Source organism: Lagopus muta, chromosome 27, assembly GCF_023343835.1.
Source record: "Lagopus muta isolate bLagMut1 chromosome 27, bLagMut1 primary, whole genome shotgun sequence".
Lineage (NCBI taxonomy): Eukaryota > Metazoa > Chordata > Aves > Galliformes > Phasianidae > Lagopus > Lagopus muta.
The window spans coordinates 2,935,376-2,950,793 of NC_064459.1; the positions used below are offsets into that span (position 1 = coordinate 2,935,376).

The following is a 15,418-nucleotide window of genomic DNA, read 5'->3' on the forward strand; positions in this document are numbered from 1 at the left end:
CAGGCTTTCTAGTTACCACTGGAGAAAGGTAAAGCTCTCCTGGAACAGAGAAGCAGCCAGCTTACTGATCATGGTGGTGCCCCCAGCCAGCGCAGCCTTGGTCCCCTGGAAGAAGTCATCAGCAGAAGTCATCCCCTGCTCTGGCATCTGGAAGCGGGTGTGAACATCAATCCCTCCAGGAATCACCATCCTGCCGTGGGCTTCGATGGTTTTCACTCCTCCGGGCACGATGAGATTCTCTCCTATTTGCCTGGTGCACAGGTTGCAAACAGGTCAGACAGACAGCAGACGAGGCACACGCTCTGCAAACACACACCCTGCGCCGCTGAACCCAGCCACTGTTTTCCTTTTCCATATAAAGCAAAGCACAGGGCTGGCAGACCCAGCTGATAGAGTTTTATTCTTCCCCTTGAAGCAGCTGCATAATTGAGAGCAAAGCACGCAATTACTTCGGGACCTGGGGGGAACATTAGGTTTAAGAGGAAGGAAAAGCTGGAGACACACTGGCAGCCAGCTAGAGAAGGGACCAAGCACAACAAGCAAGCAGCTCTGCTAGGACAGGAGCAGGTCACCAAGTGGCAACGCAACACCCAGTGCTGGCTATCCAGCAGCAAGATGGATGTTAACAGGTTTGGAAGCACAGAAGAACTCTGGCCTCTGTACTCTCCTTCCATGCATAGGTATCATGTAGCACCAACAGGAGGACATGCAGTGCTGGTGGGAGCTCCTCTCACCCGCTGGTTGTGAAAAACACAATGGTGGGTGACATGGGGCAATTAAAGAGCTGCTTGTGGATGGCTCCTCTAACTTCTAACCTTGATGAACAAAGCACATGTGCTGCCTGTGAGAGCCAGAACAGGAAAACTCCTTGTTTGTAACCTCTGGCTCGGCCGCTTTTTTCCTAAGTGTAATTTTCCTAAGAAACCTCTGATCTATTTAACGTGCCAGAAATGCATGTTTTGGGAATGCAAACACAGAAATGCGCTGGGAAGAGGTATGTCCACAAACAGCAGCACCCTCTTTAACTCAAAGGGATTTCGGATTGATCCATGCATCACTGAATAGCAAAAAACAGCACTGTAAGAGACCCCGAGGGGTCACCTCAGTCCAATTTCCTGCCTTAGAACAGAATTAAAGGCATCCGGGTACTGAATCCTGCATTCAAAATGCCTTCAGTCATAACTCAGCTCACTGTACAACACAGATAACTCCAAACATATGTGCCATCTCAGCATGGGGCTGTTCGCATGGCTAAAATTAAGCACATTTAAAGCACCTCCTTCAACCCACACTCGAATGCCAGATCATCTCAGTTTTGTTTGTAAGGTTCCTGCATCGATCAGTGTGTATGTGAGTGAAATACTCGCTTCTCTTGGCAACCCAACCCAACGCGCTGAGGGTCCAAGCAGTGCCTTTCCCCACACTCCAGTCACAGCACGCCATCGCGTTCACTTACTTGATGAGCCCATCTTCCATGTAGATGTCTGCATAGAAAGACTGGTCGTCATTGACAATCTTCCCACCTTTGATCAGAAGACGGTCGCTCTGCAACAAAGAAGCACACAGCAATTCCTAATTACACTGACAGTCTGCAGTGTCACCCCTGAGATGAAAGAGGGCTGGAAAGAAGCTCTGCATTATTCAGGAGTCAGAATGCAGCTCCGTCCATCACCGTGCTTTCAACTGCAGAGATAAAAATGCTTTGTTTCAGTCCTTTCATCATGTAAACGATCCCAAGGAATCAGAAGGGAAAAAGGCATTGGGTCGAGGCTTGGCAGCTTCACTCAGCCCTGCAGCACCACCATCACCTGCAGCAAAGGCAGCGCACAGTGCTCTCTGGGGATGCTTAATGGCCACCATGCTGCTGTTTGCAATGCCTCGGTCGCATGCAAAGTTTCCCATGTGCACCCACAGGCTGCAGCCACCACTCGGCCAACTGTGAGTCAACGGCTGTCAGGGAAATGGCCCAAAGTCTGTTGCCAGGGGTTACACCACACAAACAAACCCCGTTTGTCCAACTCAGGGCCGTTTGGGCGCAGCGGATGCTTTTACTGCCTGTCCAGATCACTACCACATGATCGGATGGAAAACAAGCCCAGATGAGCAAAGCAAGCTGAAAAGAAGGGCTTTAAGCACAGCCTCATTAAAACACCCACAGACTGGGAAGCAGCTTGGCAGAACAGAAAGGTAGCTGTGACAAGGCAGCTGCTGGGCACTGCGTTTGATACACCACCCAGGTCACCTCCTGCCTTCCCAGCCAGGGCAGCTCCAAAGCAAATCTGCCCCTTTTTTGCAGCAGCTGTGAGCAACAGCAGAGCAGGCGCTGCAGAGCTGTGCTTGGGGACACAAGCTGGAAGTGACTTCTGTTCTGCTGGCTCCTCCACCCCTGCTATGACCTACGCTTCCATCACAGCGCATACAGAGATGCAGCACTGTGTTCAATCTGCACTTGGCCCCAGTGCAGCACTCCATCCTCGTCCTCCCATATGACAAAGCTACAGCACAGCATGGTGATGCCAAAAGTGACTGCAAGGAAGGGTAGAAAGCAGAACAGGAACTCAGAGCTGCCTCAAACTTAAGCAAATGGATGCACGATAGCGCAGCTCGGAGCCCTTATTTTGAATTAGGTCTGACAGAAGAAAGGAATCGAGCATCCTCCCAAGGAGCTCACATTTTCAGCAGTCTGAGTGCTAAAACGGCACCAGCTCCTAACTGACACCCTTAGATCCATCCTTTATGCAGCAACTCTAGGAGACATTAAATGCTTCTCCTTCCCCCTCCCTTTTTCTCCCCCTGCTGCAATGGAGAGCTTCCCCCAACAACGCCTGCTTATGAAAACCAAAACACCAAAACCAAAGGAAAAGCTGAGATTTAAACACAGTAGCAGCTACAAACACCACTAGGGCCAAACAAATTGACTCAGGGCGAGAAAAGCTGCCCACCTCCCAGTGTCAGGCAGCAGAGCACTGCCCTACATGCCTTCCATTCCCAAAAGCATTGCAGTATCGGTGCCCACCTCCAATGCAGGCTCCCCGTGCTGCTACAAAGGCTGCAGCTACGGGGATGGGTTGAGCTTTGGCCACCCGCGTCACGGGCAGCAGAAAGCCCAACGCACCCAGCAGCGAGGGCCAAATCGCGTCACGGACCGCTCGCCCAGAGGATGCTCTGCTGCTGACTGGGGCTCGGGAAGGCTCTGAAAGGAGCACGGATCCTTCTGCTCGTTTCGGCCGCCCCTGAGACAAAAGCAGGACGCAGCACCTGCACGCACGGACGCGGTTTGCAGCAAAACGATGGGAACGGGGCTGGGCTGCTGCCCCGCACGGCGCATCCAGCACGGAAATCCGAGCGTTCCGTCATCACAAAAATGCGTCAGGCGGCTCCCGGCCCACGGGAACCATCGCCGCCCGTTATGTCCCTGCGGGCATCCTGCCGTGCGGTCGGAGAGTTCTTATTCGTCCCTAAAAACACCTCGACGGGAGATGAGGGCAGCGCTGCTGTCACGGCTCGGACGGCGACGGTGCTGGGTGTGTCCGCGGGGGGGGAGCCGACAGAGCGGCCGATGCCCGCAGCGCTCCGAACAGGGGAGCGCCCACCTTACGTAAGGAAAAGTTGGGGCCGCAATACCTGCCCTATATCGGCTCCCGCAACGGGGGGAAGCGAGGGAGGGGCTTTACATAACGGCGCCGGCCCCGCTCCCCCAGGATCGCGTTGCGAGAAGCTTCTGGGGAAGGGAAAGAGGGATCCGCCGGGCGGGGGGCTGCGTGTCCCCGTCCGTCCCCCGGCGCAGGAAGGGCCGCGCGCGGCGCTGATCTCATTACCCGGCCCCGAGCCCCGGCTGCCGGCACACAAAGGGCTTTAATCCCCGCGCACCCCTCCCCCTTCCCCGCGCCCCCCACTCACCGTGATCCGCGGGATGTTCTTCTTCCCCTGGTAAGACATGGTGCGAGCTCACCTCCGCTCTATTTATCCACCTATTATTATTTTTCTAAATAAAGAAAAAGCTGCGGGGCGGATGCTGTATCCCTATTGTCTCGCGTGCGGCAAACGCTTCCCAAAGGGAAAAAAAAAAAAAAAAAAAAAAAAAAGAAAAAAAAAAAAGAAAAAAAAAAAACCAACAGAAGAAACAATACCAAAAAAATAAAATAACAGCGATCGGCACGAGCCCAAACCACCGCGATGCTACGGAAAGGGGCGCGGGGAGCGCCGGGGAGGTGAGCGCGGCTCTCCGCAGCGCAGTCAGCAGCAGCCCGGCGCCGCGCCGCCTTTCTTCGCTCTGCGCGCAGCTCCGCGCCGCCCCGCCCCGCCCGCGCAGGGAGGGGCCGGGCACCGGCACAGCGCCAGCGGCGGAGCGCGCCGCGCATGCGCAGAGAGCCGCTCTTGTCGCTCGCTCCCGCCGGCGCAGCGCGCCATTGGCTGCGCGCGCGGCGGGATGCAAATGAGGCGCGGGGCGAATTGGCGCAAAGGAGGGGGGGGCGGGAAACGCCCGCGCGGCGCCGCGCTCCGGATCGGCGCTGCGGAGAGGCGCGGGGCACCGAGCGCGGCTCCGCTGCCGGAGGACGCGCCGCCCTCCATCTTCTTTGTCCCACCCCGCCCTTCTTGGCGCTGCCGACGCCTTAGCGGATGGAGGGGAAAAATAAGGCGCAGCCGCTCCCGGCTCCTTCGTGTCCCAGTGGACAGCTCTGCTTTCTCGCCGAGGCGCAGAACGAAGCCCCTTCCTGCAGCCGCTGCCGAGCTGGGTGCCGTGGGGCCGATTCCTGCCCTTGTGCTGCACTCGGTGCTTCTGCCGCACTGGGAGATTCTGTGTCCTTGTGCTCCTCAGGCTGGCACTTGAGGAAAGAAAAGCATCAGGCAGCGCATCTCCCTCTTTCCTTGCACGTGCAACACAAAGAAATGGGTTCGTGGCTGCAGTGCAGGACAGGCGTTGGGAACGCAGCCCTGGCACATCTATCGTGCCTTCTGGAGAGCCCCAGCATCACAGAATGGCCAGGTTGGAAGGGACCTCAAGGATTATGAATCTCCAAATCCCATTCCCCCCCACACACCGCATGCAGGGCCGCCAACCTCCCCATTGAATGCCAGACCAGGCTGCCCAGGGCCCCATCCAGCCTGGCCTCGGACACCTCCAGGGATGGGGCATCCAAAACATCAGCCCGAGCCCACCTGTGTTTGGGGGTCAGGACAGCCCCATTAATGACCAACCAGCACTCACCTCATTCCCTCGGCCACGTGCAAATTCCACATCCCACAAAGCAAACCAAGCTGCTCCTATCACATAACAGAGCGCTCCTTACATACCCAAGCTGCTCACAAGCCTTCACAATCCTGCTGCAGTTAATCATTACAAAGGCAACATCTGTGCAAGCAGATGACTACCAGGACCTTCCATGTGTGTTAGTTCACAGGAGCCTATGAGGGAAAAAGAGCTTTTCCTGAGTATAGGTGGGGCAGCAGGCACTGTTTAAATAGCTGATATGCCCATCAGTTAGTATCCAATTAGTAGCAAATGATAAAGCGTCTCATCACGAGAGCAGCAAAATGATTAATTTGTTAGCCTGCCGGGTTTTATTTTGATTAGAAGTGACAATATTAAAAGGGTGTAACCTGCATCTTTCTGGTCTGCTCTGATGTTTGGAAACCTCGGCATATTTCTGCTCAGAATGTGGACAACAGCACCTCCACCACATCCCTGCATGTAGGCAGTGCAGCTGGGCCTTTTCTCTCTTTAATGCTGGTTTTGCTCCTCGCTTTTGTTTCTGAATGGCTTCTTGCCTTTGCTTGCCAGGTAACAGAGCGTCTACAGCTATCAAGGAAGCCAACAGTAAGAGTTTGAGAGAGCATCAATGCTTTGTTTCTGTGATCAAAGCAGCAGATCTGAGACGTGCAAAGCCCAGCTCAAAACCCTGCCCCGAGAGCAGAAAATTCACTATAGACAGATGAACACAACTATGGGAGTAGGAAACCATCCGTCTCCAGCACTCACTTGCATTCCTACCAGCTCATTTCTTCTCCAAGCTGTGAAGCAACAGCACTGGTAGCAGAAATAGAAGCATCTCTAAAGGGAAGAGGTCAGCAAAACACCAATACTCCTAAAGCTATTCTCACCTGCTCAAACCTATTTAAAATACTTTTTGGAAAGGTAATCCTTACTGCATATGGGCCTAATTGGGAGCAGGAGTTCTTGAACTTGGAATATTTTCCATAACTCTGATCCAATCGTGACAAAAAGAAATAATGAATCTTCATGTGACTCTGAGCTTTTCCTTCCCATCACCGTGCTGCAAGAGCCTAAGTAGCACAGAATAAAAGAAGAGATTAAATGGCTGGAAACCAGGGGTGTTTGACATTCAGCATCTACACAGCACCCAATTTTAAAATCTCTATGGCTCAGTGTGCACCTAAAGGACCAGAAGTGCATTTTTCCCCGAGATAGATGTAATTGGGAGGGACGAACACAGGCAAGCAAAGCCTCAGATGAGAACAAGTGGGAACGGAGCCTGGTCCTACAGAGGTGCACCACCACACCTCTTACAGAAGCTGATTCATTCTCCCAGTGTAAACCCTTCCCATTAAGTCAAATTTAGGGAGATGAATCCTTATGAGAAGCCAGCTGCAGGAGTCAGCTCCTGGGTTGACAGCAGCGCACTGGGCTCCATAAATCCTTGCAGCCTCACATCCAGTCTCACTGCTGTAATGCTGTGCCATTACCTGCTGAGGTGCTGGGATGGGTGCTCTAGATAATGCTGGCACGATGGGTCTTCCACAGGTCTAGGAGAGGGTAATAAGGTGCTATAGAGAATACTGCCATCTTCCTTGCTAGAATGGAAGCACGAAGGACAGCTGCCCAGCCCAGTGCCCTGGCAGCAGTCACTGCAGTGTGCAGGAACCCCAAAGCAACAGAAATGCCTTGAATTATGCAATGTGAGCACAACTCCACTTAACAGCAGGGCAGGGGAGGAGCGCATCGTGCCCACTGCCAGCCCAACCCTGACTGCGTGCAGTTCTGTGTTAAAGGAATATCTCTGCCTGAATGTGCCTTCTGGAAAGGTCGAGAAGGAGAACTGCACAGCAATAGGAGAGTCTCGGAGCAGCAATAAAACAAATCATCATAGGCACGAGTGGGAATCAGTCTCCATCAGCTCTGAGTCTTAACTTCGCGTGGTCTGTGGGAGACCACCATGCACCTAGCAGGGAGCATCATTCCCACAGTGGAGTTACTGGGAAAAAAATACCAGCAGAGTCTCTTTCTTTGTGGCATTTTAGTGTCATTGCAACAAATCCCACAGAATTTCTGCAACAACCAATTGCTTTTACTCCTACTGAATTCTTATAGGTCTCTCCAGAAGGACACGTTGCTGGGAAGTCTTAACACTCAGAAACAGAAATAGACGTTTAAAAACGTAACAGAAATAGGGATCAGAGTTGGACTGAAAGCATCCCTGGAAGCGTATCTGAAATTCTAGCACTCGTGCATCAGCAGCCTCTCCATTTCCCTTGGGGCTGCTGGCTGCCCACAGCCCACCCTGCCTGCTGGGGAATCGTCAGAAAGGCTCTTCTTATTGCCCTGGGGCAGCAGAACTGGGCTAAAGGCCTCAGGCACTCACTGGTCAGGCTCTAGTTTTCTCTCTTGATTCTGCCATGCCTATTGCTGTGTTGGCTCTTAGTCTTGATGCCTTCAGAAGTTTCCTATGGACCAGCAGTGCTTCTTATTGAGCACTGGGAAGACGAAATGCAAGCTGGTGCATGGCAGAAGTATCAGAGAATGGTAGAATCAGATGATTCGGTGAGATAGTACATTCCGTCTTTCATAAAAGGCTACCAAAGAATTACCCTTACTTAATCTCTGTAGATTAAATTCAATTGCAGACATAGACTATCCTCACCAATGGGCATCTTTGCTTTATTATCCTACAGGAGAAAATGAGAACTAAGTGTCATGCTATGGAAATGACCATAGGGGTCAACTGTGAAAAACCTTCTCAGAGAAGTAACCCCTGAATACAGAGCATCTGAGTTTGTGAGGGGAGCAGTTCACTTTGCAGCCACACAAAGAGGTCAATTAAAAAAATGATCCACAAATGAGAATTAACAGCTCCTTCCTTCCATCCAGGGCAAGGAGATGAGCATCTCCAGCACAACAGGAACCAAGAGCAGGGTCCAAGAAACAGCTGTTCGTGGGGATTTACACCATTTCTTATCGTTCCTTCCCCTTCCCCAGAAATACAGGCCAAATCTTTGGGCTCTCAGCTATCACTCAGATATCACCCAGCCAGCTGGGTCCACCTGCAGGACACAGCACAGTCATCACTCCAGACACAGAAACAACTCAGACCTGCATTCTCCCCCCTAAGAACCAGTCCAGCTCCCCAGGAGGTGCACTGAAGAACAGGATAATGCATTTGAATGTGAATCTTACAGCAGCAAAGTTTGATATTTCTGGTAATTTGCTCCAGCTTTGCTCCTGAATGCCATCTCTTCCCACAGGAGGAGAGGGGCAGAGCTACGCACCATGCCTGCTAAAAACAACCTGCTGGTGTCAGATGAGCCCCAGCACTGGCACGAGGGCGGCACGCAGAGCCGCCAGGAACCACATCCATCCCTGTTTCGCCAGGTGCTGCCGAAAGCCCAGACCTCCAACCTAGTTCTGCTCCAAACTGGGAGGAATAGGACTTGGCCCAAGGTGTTTATGTTTTCCTTCCAAATAAACTGGCCTTGTCTCAAAGCCCTCTGCTCCTTCCTGTGTCAGAGGAGCGGTGCAGCGGATTCCTCGCATAGCACTGCAGACCACTTGGTGATACGCTCGCTGGGCACACAGTGCATTCCAGCTATGCACGTTGATAGCTTGAGGGGAATCTGAGAAGTCAGAGGAATGTGACATTTGTGCTCATTATCAATTTTTTCCCCCTATGGTTTATTTTCCTAGTAGCCGGATAAATTATTGTGATCCATTGGAAAATCGTGCAAGTCGTCCTCCTGTATAATTATTTTGCGAGCAATATTGTTGAAACAAGACTAAAGAAATTATAGGCATTGTAGCAAATTAAAATCCTAACTGCACTTGCAGCTGTGTGGAACGAGGCCTTTGTTTTACACTACAGTTCCATCAGTGCTCCAGAGTCCATGATTTCTGAGCACTGAACGACGTGGTGCCATCCACCACTCCTCTCCAGAAACGACCAACCTCGACCCTGAGAGATTTCAGGCTTTAGTGAGGGTTGCACCCAAAGCTTCAGGTGCTTTAGGACTCTTTCCTCTTCTGTCAGCTCTAAAATAAGAACGTTTTCCTAGCCCGCTTTTGTTATTTCTATTTATCATATGTAGCTTTTTTTTAATGTTAGACCAATTGTTTGCACTCGGCGCTCTGCACATCCCAAAGGCCTATGGACGGGTTATAAGAGAGCAAAAGAAGGTGAAGACAGTGGCTTATCACACAGGAAATCACGTGGATAGGTCTGGCATCTAAAGATGGGTGGTCCCAGGGCCCGCACTTGGGCTGAAGGCTCTTAGGACCCATTCAGGGGTTGACAGGACAAGGGGGAATGGTTTTAAACTGAGACAGGGGAGGTTGAGGTTGGATATCAGGAGGAAGTTTTTTGCACAGGTGGTGAGGCACTGGCACAGGCTGCCCAAGGAGGCTGTGGATGCCCCATCCCTGCAGGCATTCGAGGCCAGGCTGGATGTGGCTCTGGGCAGCCTGGGCTGCTGGTGGGCGACCTGCACACAACAAGGGGTTGGATCTGATGAGCACTGTGGGCCTTTGCAACCCAGGGCATTCTGTGACTCTATGATTCAGGCTCTGTAGAAATGAGATTAAAGGCCATGAGCTTACTGCTCCCTCCTCCAGCTGGTGAAAGCCAGGCTCCATGTTGGTCTCATCCAAGCAAACCTGGGTTTGAATGTGACATCCTCACTAGAGCAGTGCTGGCCCAGCGGAGGCCACGGCCCCAAAGCACAAAGCAGCGCTCCAACACTGAACAAACAGCTGCAGGACCGGGCTCTAAGCACCCCAACAGGGACAGTGGGACAGGTTTAAGGCAGGAGATGGAAGCGTGGTGAATTCTGGAAGGCAGGGAGCAAACTCACCTCATCTCCCAGGTATCAACCTGCTGACGGGGCCGCGCTGCCTCGCTGTGAGGAGCTGCTCAAACTCAGAAAGCCTTCCTGCTGCCTCTGGAGATGATCTTAGCCCTGAATTATGAGGCAGCATGGCCCAGAGGCAATAAAGCAAGGCTGTGATAGATGCCTATAGAATGCAGACAGAATAGGCACAAATAGATTTGATTACCCTTATCTGTGCCTGCAGAACAATATATTGCAATTTAACGTGGAATAATTGCATTCCTTTCTTTATCCTCTGGAAAGTTAAGACCCCTGAACAATAAAAAAATAGCTTGTCATTCTTGCTTTGTTAATTACTTCCATGGAGGTTAATGCAAGATCTTTCTATAGAGTGACAGAAAGGATGACTGTGCTTTAAACCCATTTGGATCCAGTCACTGGCTACGCACTTCCATGTACCTTTACTGAACCCAACCATCCTCTGTGCCTGTATGTATTTTCAGCCTCAAGCTAAAGAAAATGAAGCATTAAGATTTCTACCCATTGTAAAATATTTTATATAATTTCAAGATCTTATCTGTTAGAATACTGTTTCTTTCCACTACAGTTCAGATTCACATCACATGAAAATAGCATCCAGTCAATGCAGGTCTGAAAATACTGGGCCAAATTCAGTTGCAGAATTTCAGAAGGCCTTCAGCATTTCAACTCCTACCCGATTTTAATGCAGTGCTGCCTTTAATGCCATTTCCTGCAGTATTTTTATTTCAATGTATTTGATCATTTCGTAAATGCATTCCTACTGATTGCACTGAAGCAAAGCCAGCTTTACCTGCTAAGAATCTAACCACTGATTCAAGCTATAGATGCAGTCAGCTGGAAAACCATTAAAGCTAAAACACTCTCACTATGAAGTGCCAATCCATAGCAAGACTAATAGAAGGCTGCACTTACCCAAATGCACACAGCCCCTCACAGCACAATCCACTGGCACCAGTGCTACACAAAGGTAACGAGAAACAACTCCCATGTTGCACTGTCCCATCATTTCACACCTTCACAGTTAACATTCTGTGATAAGCTTAAAAACAGAACCAACCAAAAACTCTTTCACCAAAATGTGGTCAATATTCTGTGTAGATATCTGATTCCTTATAGATATCTGCCATTTATACTTGCAGATTTTAATATCCTGTATCCCTCAACCACACAGTAATTCATCTTTTCAGAATGAATACGTTACCTGTTTACATTTGCATCTTTTAGGACACCAACACACCAAAGTATTCCAAATTAGTCCTGAAAATGCCCCAAATTGTAAAACCTTTGACTTCCTGAGATACACAGGCCTTTATTCCTAAGGTGCTCCTTAGGAATTAGATGTCTAAGACAACTAATCAGCCATGGAGGGGGAGTGGGATCATAATCGTATTCAAATCAAGGCACAGGTATCAGTAGAGGCAAACTTTTGCTTGACCTGATGAGAAGAGGCGTGGAGCATCACCCACTTCTAATTAGAGGTTGATGTGTAGAACGTCTGAAAATCAGGGCCTGCCTTTGTGATCTCACAGTAAACCACAGCTGTTCACACACATAAGCGTGTCTGCATGGAGCCCTCAGGTTACTGTAATAGGAAGCATCAGAGAAGGGTCTGACGTGGGGAGGATAAGAGCCAGCAATGCTGCTGGTAACATTTCACATTTCTGACAGCAGGTGAAACCAGGGAACCGGCCTGTATCACAAATTCCAGACAAACTCCCAACCGGTTTCATTAGTGAAAATCAAGAGGCTCATCTCAGAAGCTCAGAAGAAAGGAATTCTCTTTAAACCCACTGGGGCACCGCTCAGTGCAACTCTACCCCACATGCTACTAGAAATTCACCAGTTTGCTGGTTGCTGCTTCATTCATTCTAGCTCTTCCACAGGAGCCAGACTCGTTGGAGGAACACTCTGAGTATTTCATGGCTCAGATAGGAATAAAGCCTGCTTAAATCTATTTATGGAGGGGGAAAAAATTGTGCACGGTCAGCTTGAACCATGTGGCTTAACAGGCTTTTGCCTCAGGAAAAGGATAGGTTTATTATACCATGACACATACAAAGAGTGAGAAAATAGCTTCAGGAGCCTTAAAGGATTGGGAGGAGTTCAGCAGATTTCTTAAGAGAACACCACACTCCTGCTAAAGCCCTGGCACGTTTTCCTGAGGCAAAAAATGCCCCTGTAGCCAAAGGCCTTCATCAAAATTGGCACTGAAATATAGCTCCCATGGGTGGCTCGGAGTCTCCCCTCCCCTGGGAGGAGGAGGAGTGCATTGCTGAGCTTCCCCTGGAAGAAACCTGCAGGGAATCGATCCCTGTAGGTGGAGGCTCACTGATGTTCTTTTGCTTACAATTGCGCTTCTGTTCCGTGAGCTGCATTCAGTGGCTGGGTGGGGCATTTTGCTACCGCTGTGCTGGGGAAACAAAAAAAGTCAGTCTCTGCCACCAAATGGGAAGGCAGGGCGGGGAAAGGAGGGTGTTTGTGTGTGCAGGGGCTCCTTTCTTCTTCTGCCCTCCTCCCCGTGCACATACACACACACCTGCAGAGAGCACAGGGATAACATTAAAGGTCTGCCAAGGAGGCTGTAGTAGAGATGTTGCTTCTTAGGGGAAGTCACTGACTGCTATGTACATGCAAGCGACAAAAGCAGGAAACGCAGGGTGGAAATGATACGTCCCTCCTGCAGCCCACTGCATGTGCAAGCTGCAGCTCCATCAGACACACACACACACATACGTGCACCCACCTTGTCATTCAGGTTCTGCAGTGCCTCCTTCCCAGTGGCACTCCTTATCTCCACCTTTCTTCCGAAATCAACAGATGGTTCCCCTCCCTTCCCACTCTGTCTGGAATAGACAGACTGAGCATCCGGACCCAAGTGGGCGACATCCTTCTGCTTTGCCACCACTTTGTTAGATCCGCGGCCCACCGAGAGGGAGTCGAAGTCGATGGTCTTGTTCTCCAGGGAGCCTTCCACCGGGCAGAACATGCCACAGAATTTCTGCCGGGGCTTCGGACTGCCCGAGCCCAGGTTTTTGAAGAAGGCTGGCACTTCTTCCTCCTCGCCTTGCCGGCCAGACTGCTTCTTCTCAGCCATGGCTCGTGTGGTCTCCCTGCTAAGGGGAAATAACAACAGCGGTAACCAGGAGGATCCTTCACACACACACACACACACACACACACAAGCAAAAAGAGGAGGAAAAAAAAAAGAGATCGCTCAGGGTCCTAGAGACACGGCAGCATCAATGGCAGAGGGCTGTGCCTGGCAAATCCCCTGCCCCCATCGATACAATATAGTCTGTGGCTCGCTCTCTTTTCTTTGATGCAGTGCAAAGTTGAGGGAAGGTTGGGGCAGATCCTGCTGCAATCAAGGGAGGAGGGTTCAAGTTCCCAGCATCCAGATGGGGAGGGAGGGAAAAGGAGAGAGAGAGAGAGAAAAAAAAAATCCTCACTCTGCAGCAGAAACTGGGGACTGATCCGGAAGTGATGCGAGTGGTGAATTGGCAAATGGACTCGATCAGGTTGGAGCAACAGCCCCCATCGGTGCTCGCCGCCTCCTCCAGCGCGCTGCTCTCGCTACAAGTTGCGGAGAGACTGGCGGAGCCCGAGCACCCCCCGCACCTCCGGAGGCGTGTTCCCCACGCGGGGGAGAAAGGATCGCTTCCTTCCTCCCCCCACCCTCTCTCCTACCTCCCCCAGCCCCGCAATGGTGGAGTCGGGGAGTGCTCCGGGAATCCTATTGTTCCTCACTTTTCTCAAGGCAGCGCAGCCGGAGGGCGGGGAGCGGCGGAGATCGCGGCTGGGCTCCTGGGGCCGGCGGGAGGCTGAGCGCTGACTCATCTTTCTAGGGTTTGGGGCATCGCTGGTGCCGGGCCTCTGATAGTCCCTCTTGGGGAAGGGGGGAAAGGGGCTGATGGATGGCACTGGAGAGAGAATGAAAAAGAGAAACAGATGGGAGAGGGGTGTGGGAACCGAGGGAGGGGAGAAAATGAGCCGTTAACCAGTACTTACCTCGCGAAAGCGAAATTAGTGACCTAGCAAGTCAATTAAGCCTGGGCAACGGCAGAAGCCCCCCATTCCCTCCCCGGGGAGGGGCGGCGGCCCGCAGCCGTGCGGGGGGGCAGAGCGGCGGCGGCCCCCGCCCGGCGGAGCTGTCCGTTCAGCACCACCCGCGCCGCGGGGCCCGGCCGCCTCCTGCTGCGGCAGCCGGGATCGTCGCCGCCTCGTTCCGTCGGGTTTGCCGCTAAACCGACGGCCCCAGAGGGTGCCGATCCGAGGGAGAGTTGTCCCTGTCGTTTCTGTGGGGTATTTTCTGCGAGGCCGGTGAGATGGGTTATGTGGGAGATGTTTTTATTGCAAAGGTAAGCGGTGAAGCACGCAGTGGTGTTCACTTGGTCTCCACCTGATACACGTTATTAACACCAACTTGGGCCCGTAAGGCTAATTCATGTGCAGTATTGCTCTGAACCAAGCCCAATCACCAAGCAATGTATTACTATGCATTATTCATTGATATGCATCTTTGCACATGCACATTAAATGGTAATTTAGAGGCATCTGTGTCCAAGCGGTTACCCAGCACCTTGGCAAGACTCAGACCCCAAAAATATCAAAAGCAGTAAATAAATGATTTACAAAAAAGAAATCTCAGAGCTCTCTCTCCCTGTGAGCAACACTCAACTCAATGCATTTTTACCAATAGATGGATGGAGAAAAAAAGAATCACCCAAGGTCACAAACCAGTGAAGCCCCATAATAAATGCACAACACAATGCATTAAGACTCCAGACTAAAAGGAAAGAAAGAAGCCTCGAGCTTGGCCTCGAAGGATGACGGCGATGTGCTCTGGTAACTAATGAAGGAGGGAGGAGGCCTTCGATAGACGCCCTTGGGGGAAAAGCTCCAACCCTTTCCCTTCTGGGACTTGGACAGAAGATCAGCCAGGCTTGTGGTCACAGGGATCGCAGGTGCTTTGCTGGGAATTGGAGGCCAACATATGGTCTCTCAGGTACCCTGAAGTCCTGTATTATTTAAGGTTTATAAATATTAATGGTCATAGCATTGCTGATCAGGCAATCCACAGAAGCTGCAGAGTGCTGATGGCCCCAGCGAGCTGAAAGCCTCAAAGCGACTGTGTCGACACGTTCTGCAGTTTGCTGAAATGCACGCAGTGGCTTTCAGGGAGAGCCTTAAATCGAGCTCATTCATCACTTGGCACATCCCTGGAAGACGCTCCGATGGCCCCTTGTGAAAGGACAGCAGGAGAACAATCTGCCAAAAAAGCCAGGCTGGAGGCTGGGAAACGGCTGAGACAAGAATCAGA

The 15,418-nt window shown here is 51.4% G+C and overlaps 1 protein-coding gene across 4 annotated transcripts in view; it reads right to left on the reverse strand.

Moving 5' to 3' along the window:
* Window positions 1-14,209, reverse strand: part of DPYSL2 (dihydropyrimidinase like 2) — a 44,216-nt gene extending 30,007 nt beyond the window's left edge. The window contains exons 1-5 of one of the 4 annotated variants that reach the window (XM_048928059.1): window positions 14,107-14,209; window positions 13,846-14,018; window positions 12,842-13,211; window positions 1,457-1,545; window positions 66-250 (exon numbers count right to left, since the gene is read on the reverse strand). In XM_048928059.1, the coding sequence (XP_048784016.1) occupies window positions 66-250; window positions 1,457-1,545; window positions 12,842-13,192 (625 nt within the window). In that variant the 5' untranslated portion in view covers window positions 13,193-13,211; window positions 13,846-14,018; window positions 14,107-14,209. Of the gene's footprint in view, window positions 1-65; window positions 251-1,456; window positions 1,546-3,900; window positions 4,292-12,841; window positions 13,212-13,547; window positions 13,668-13,845; window positions 14,019-14,106 lie in introns of those variants that run through there. The other 3 variants (XM_048928061.1, XM_048928060.1, XM_048928062.1) reach the window with 3 other exon arrangements.
* Window positions 14,210-15,418: the final 1,209 nt, after the last annotated feature.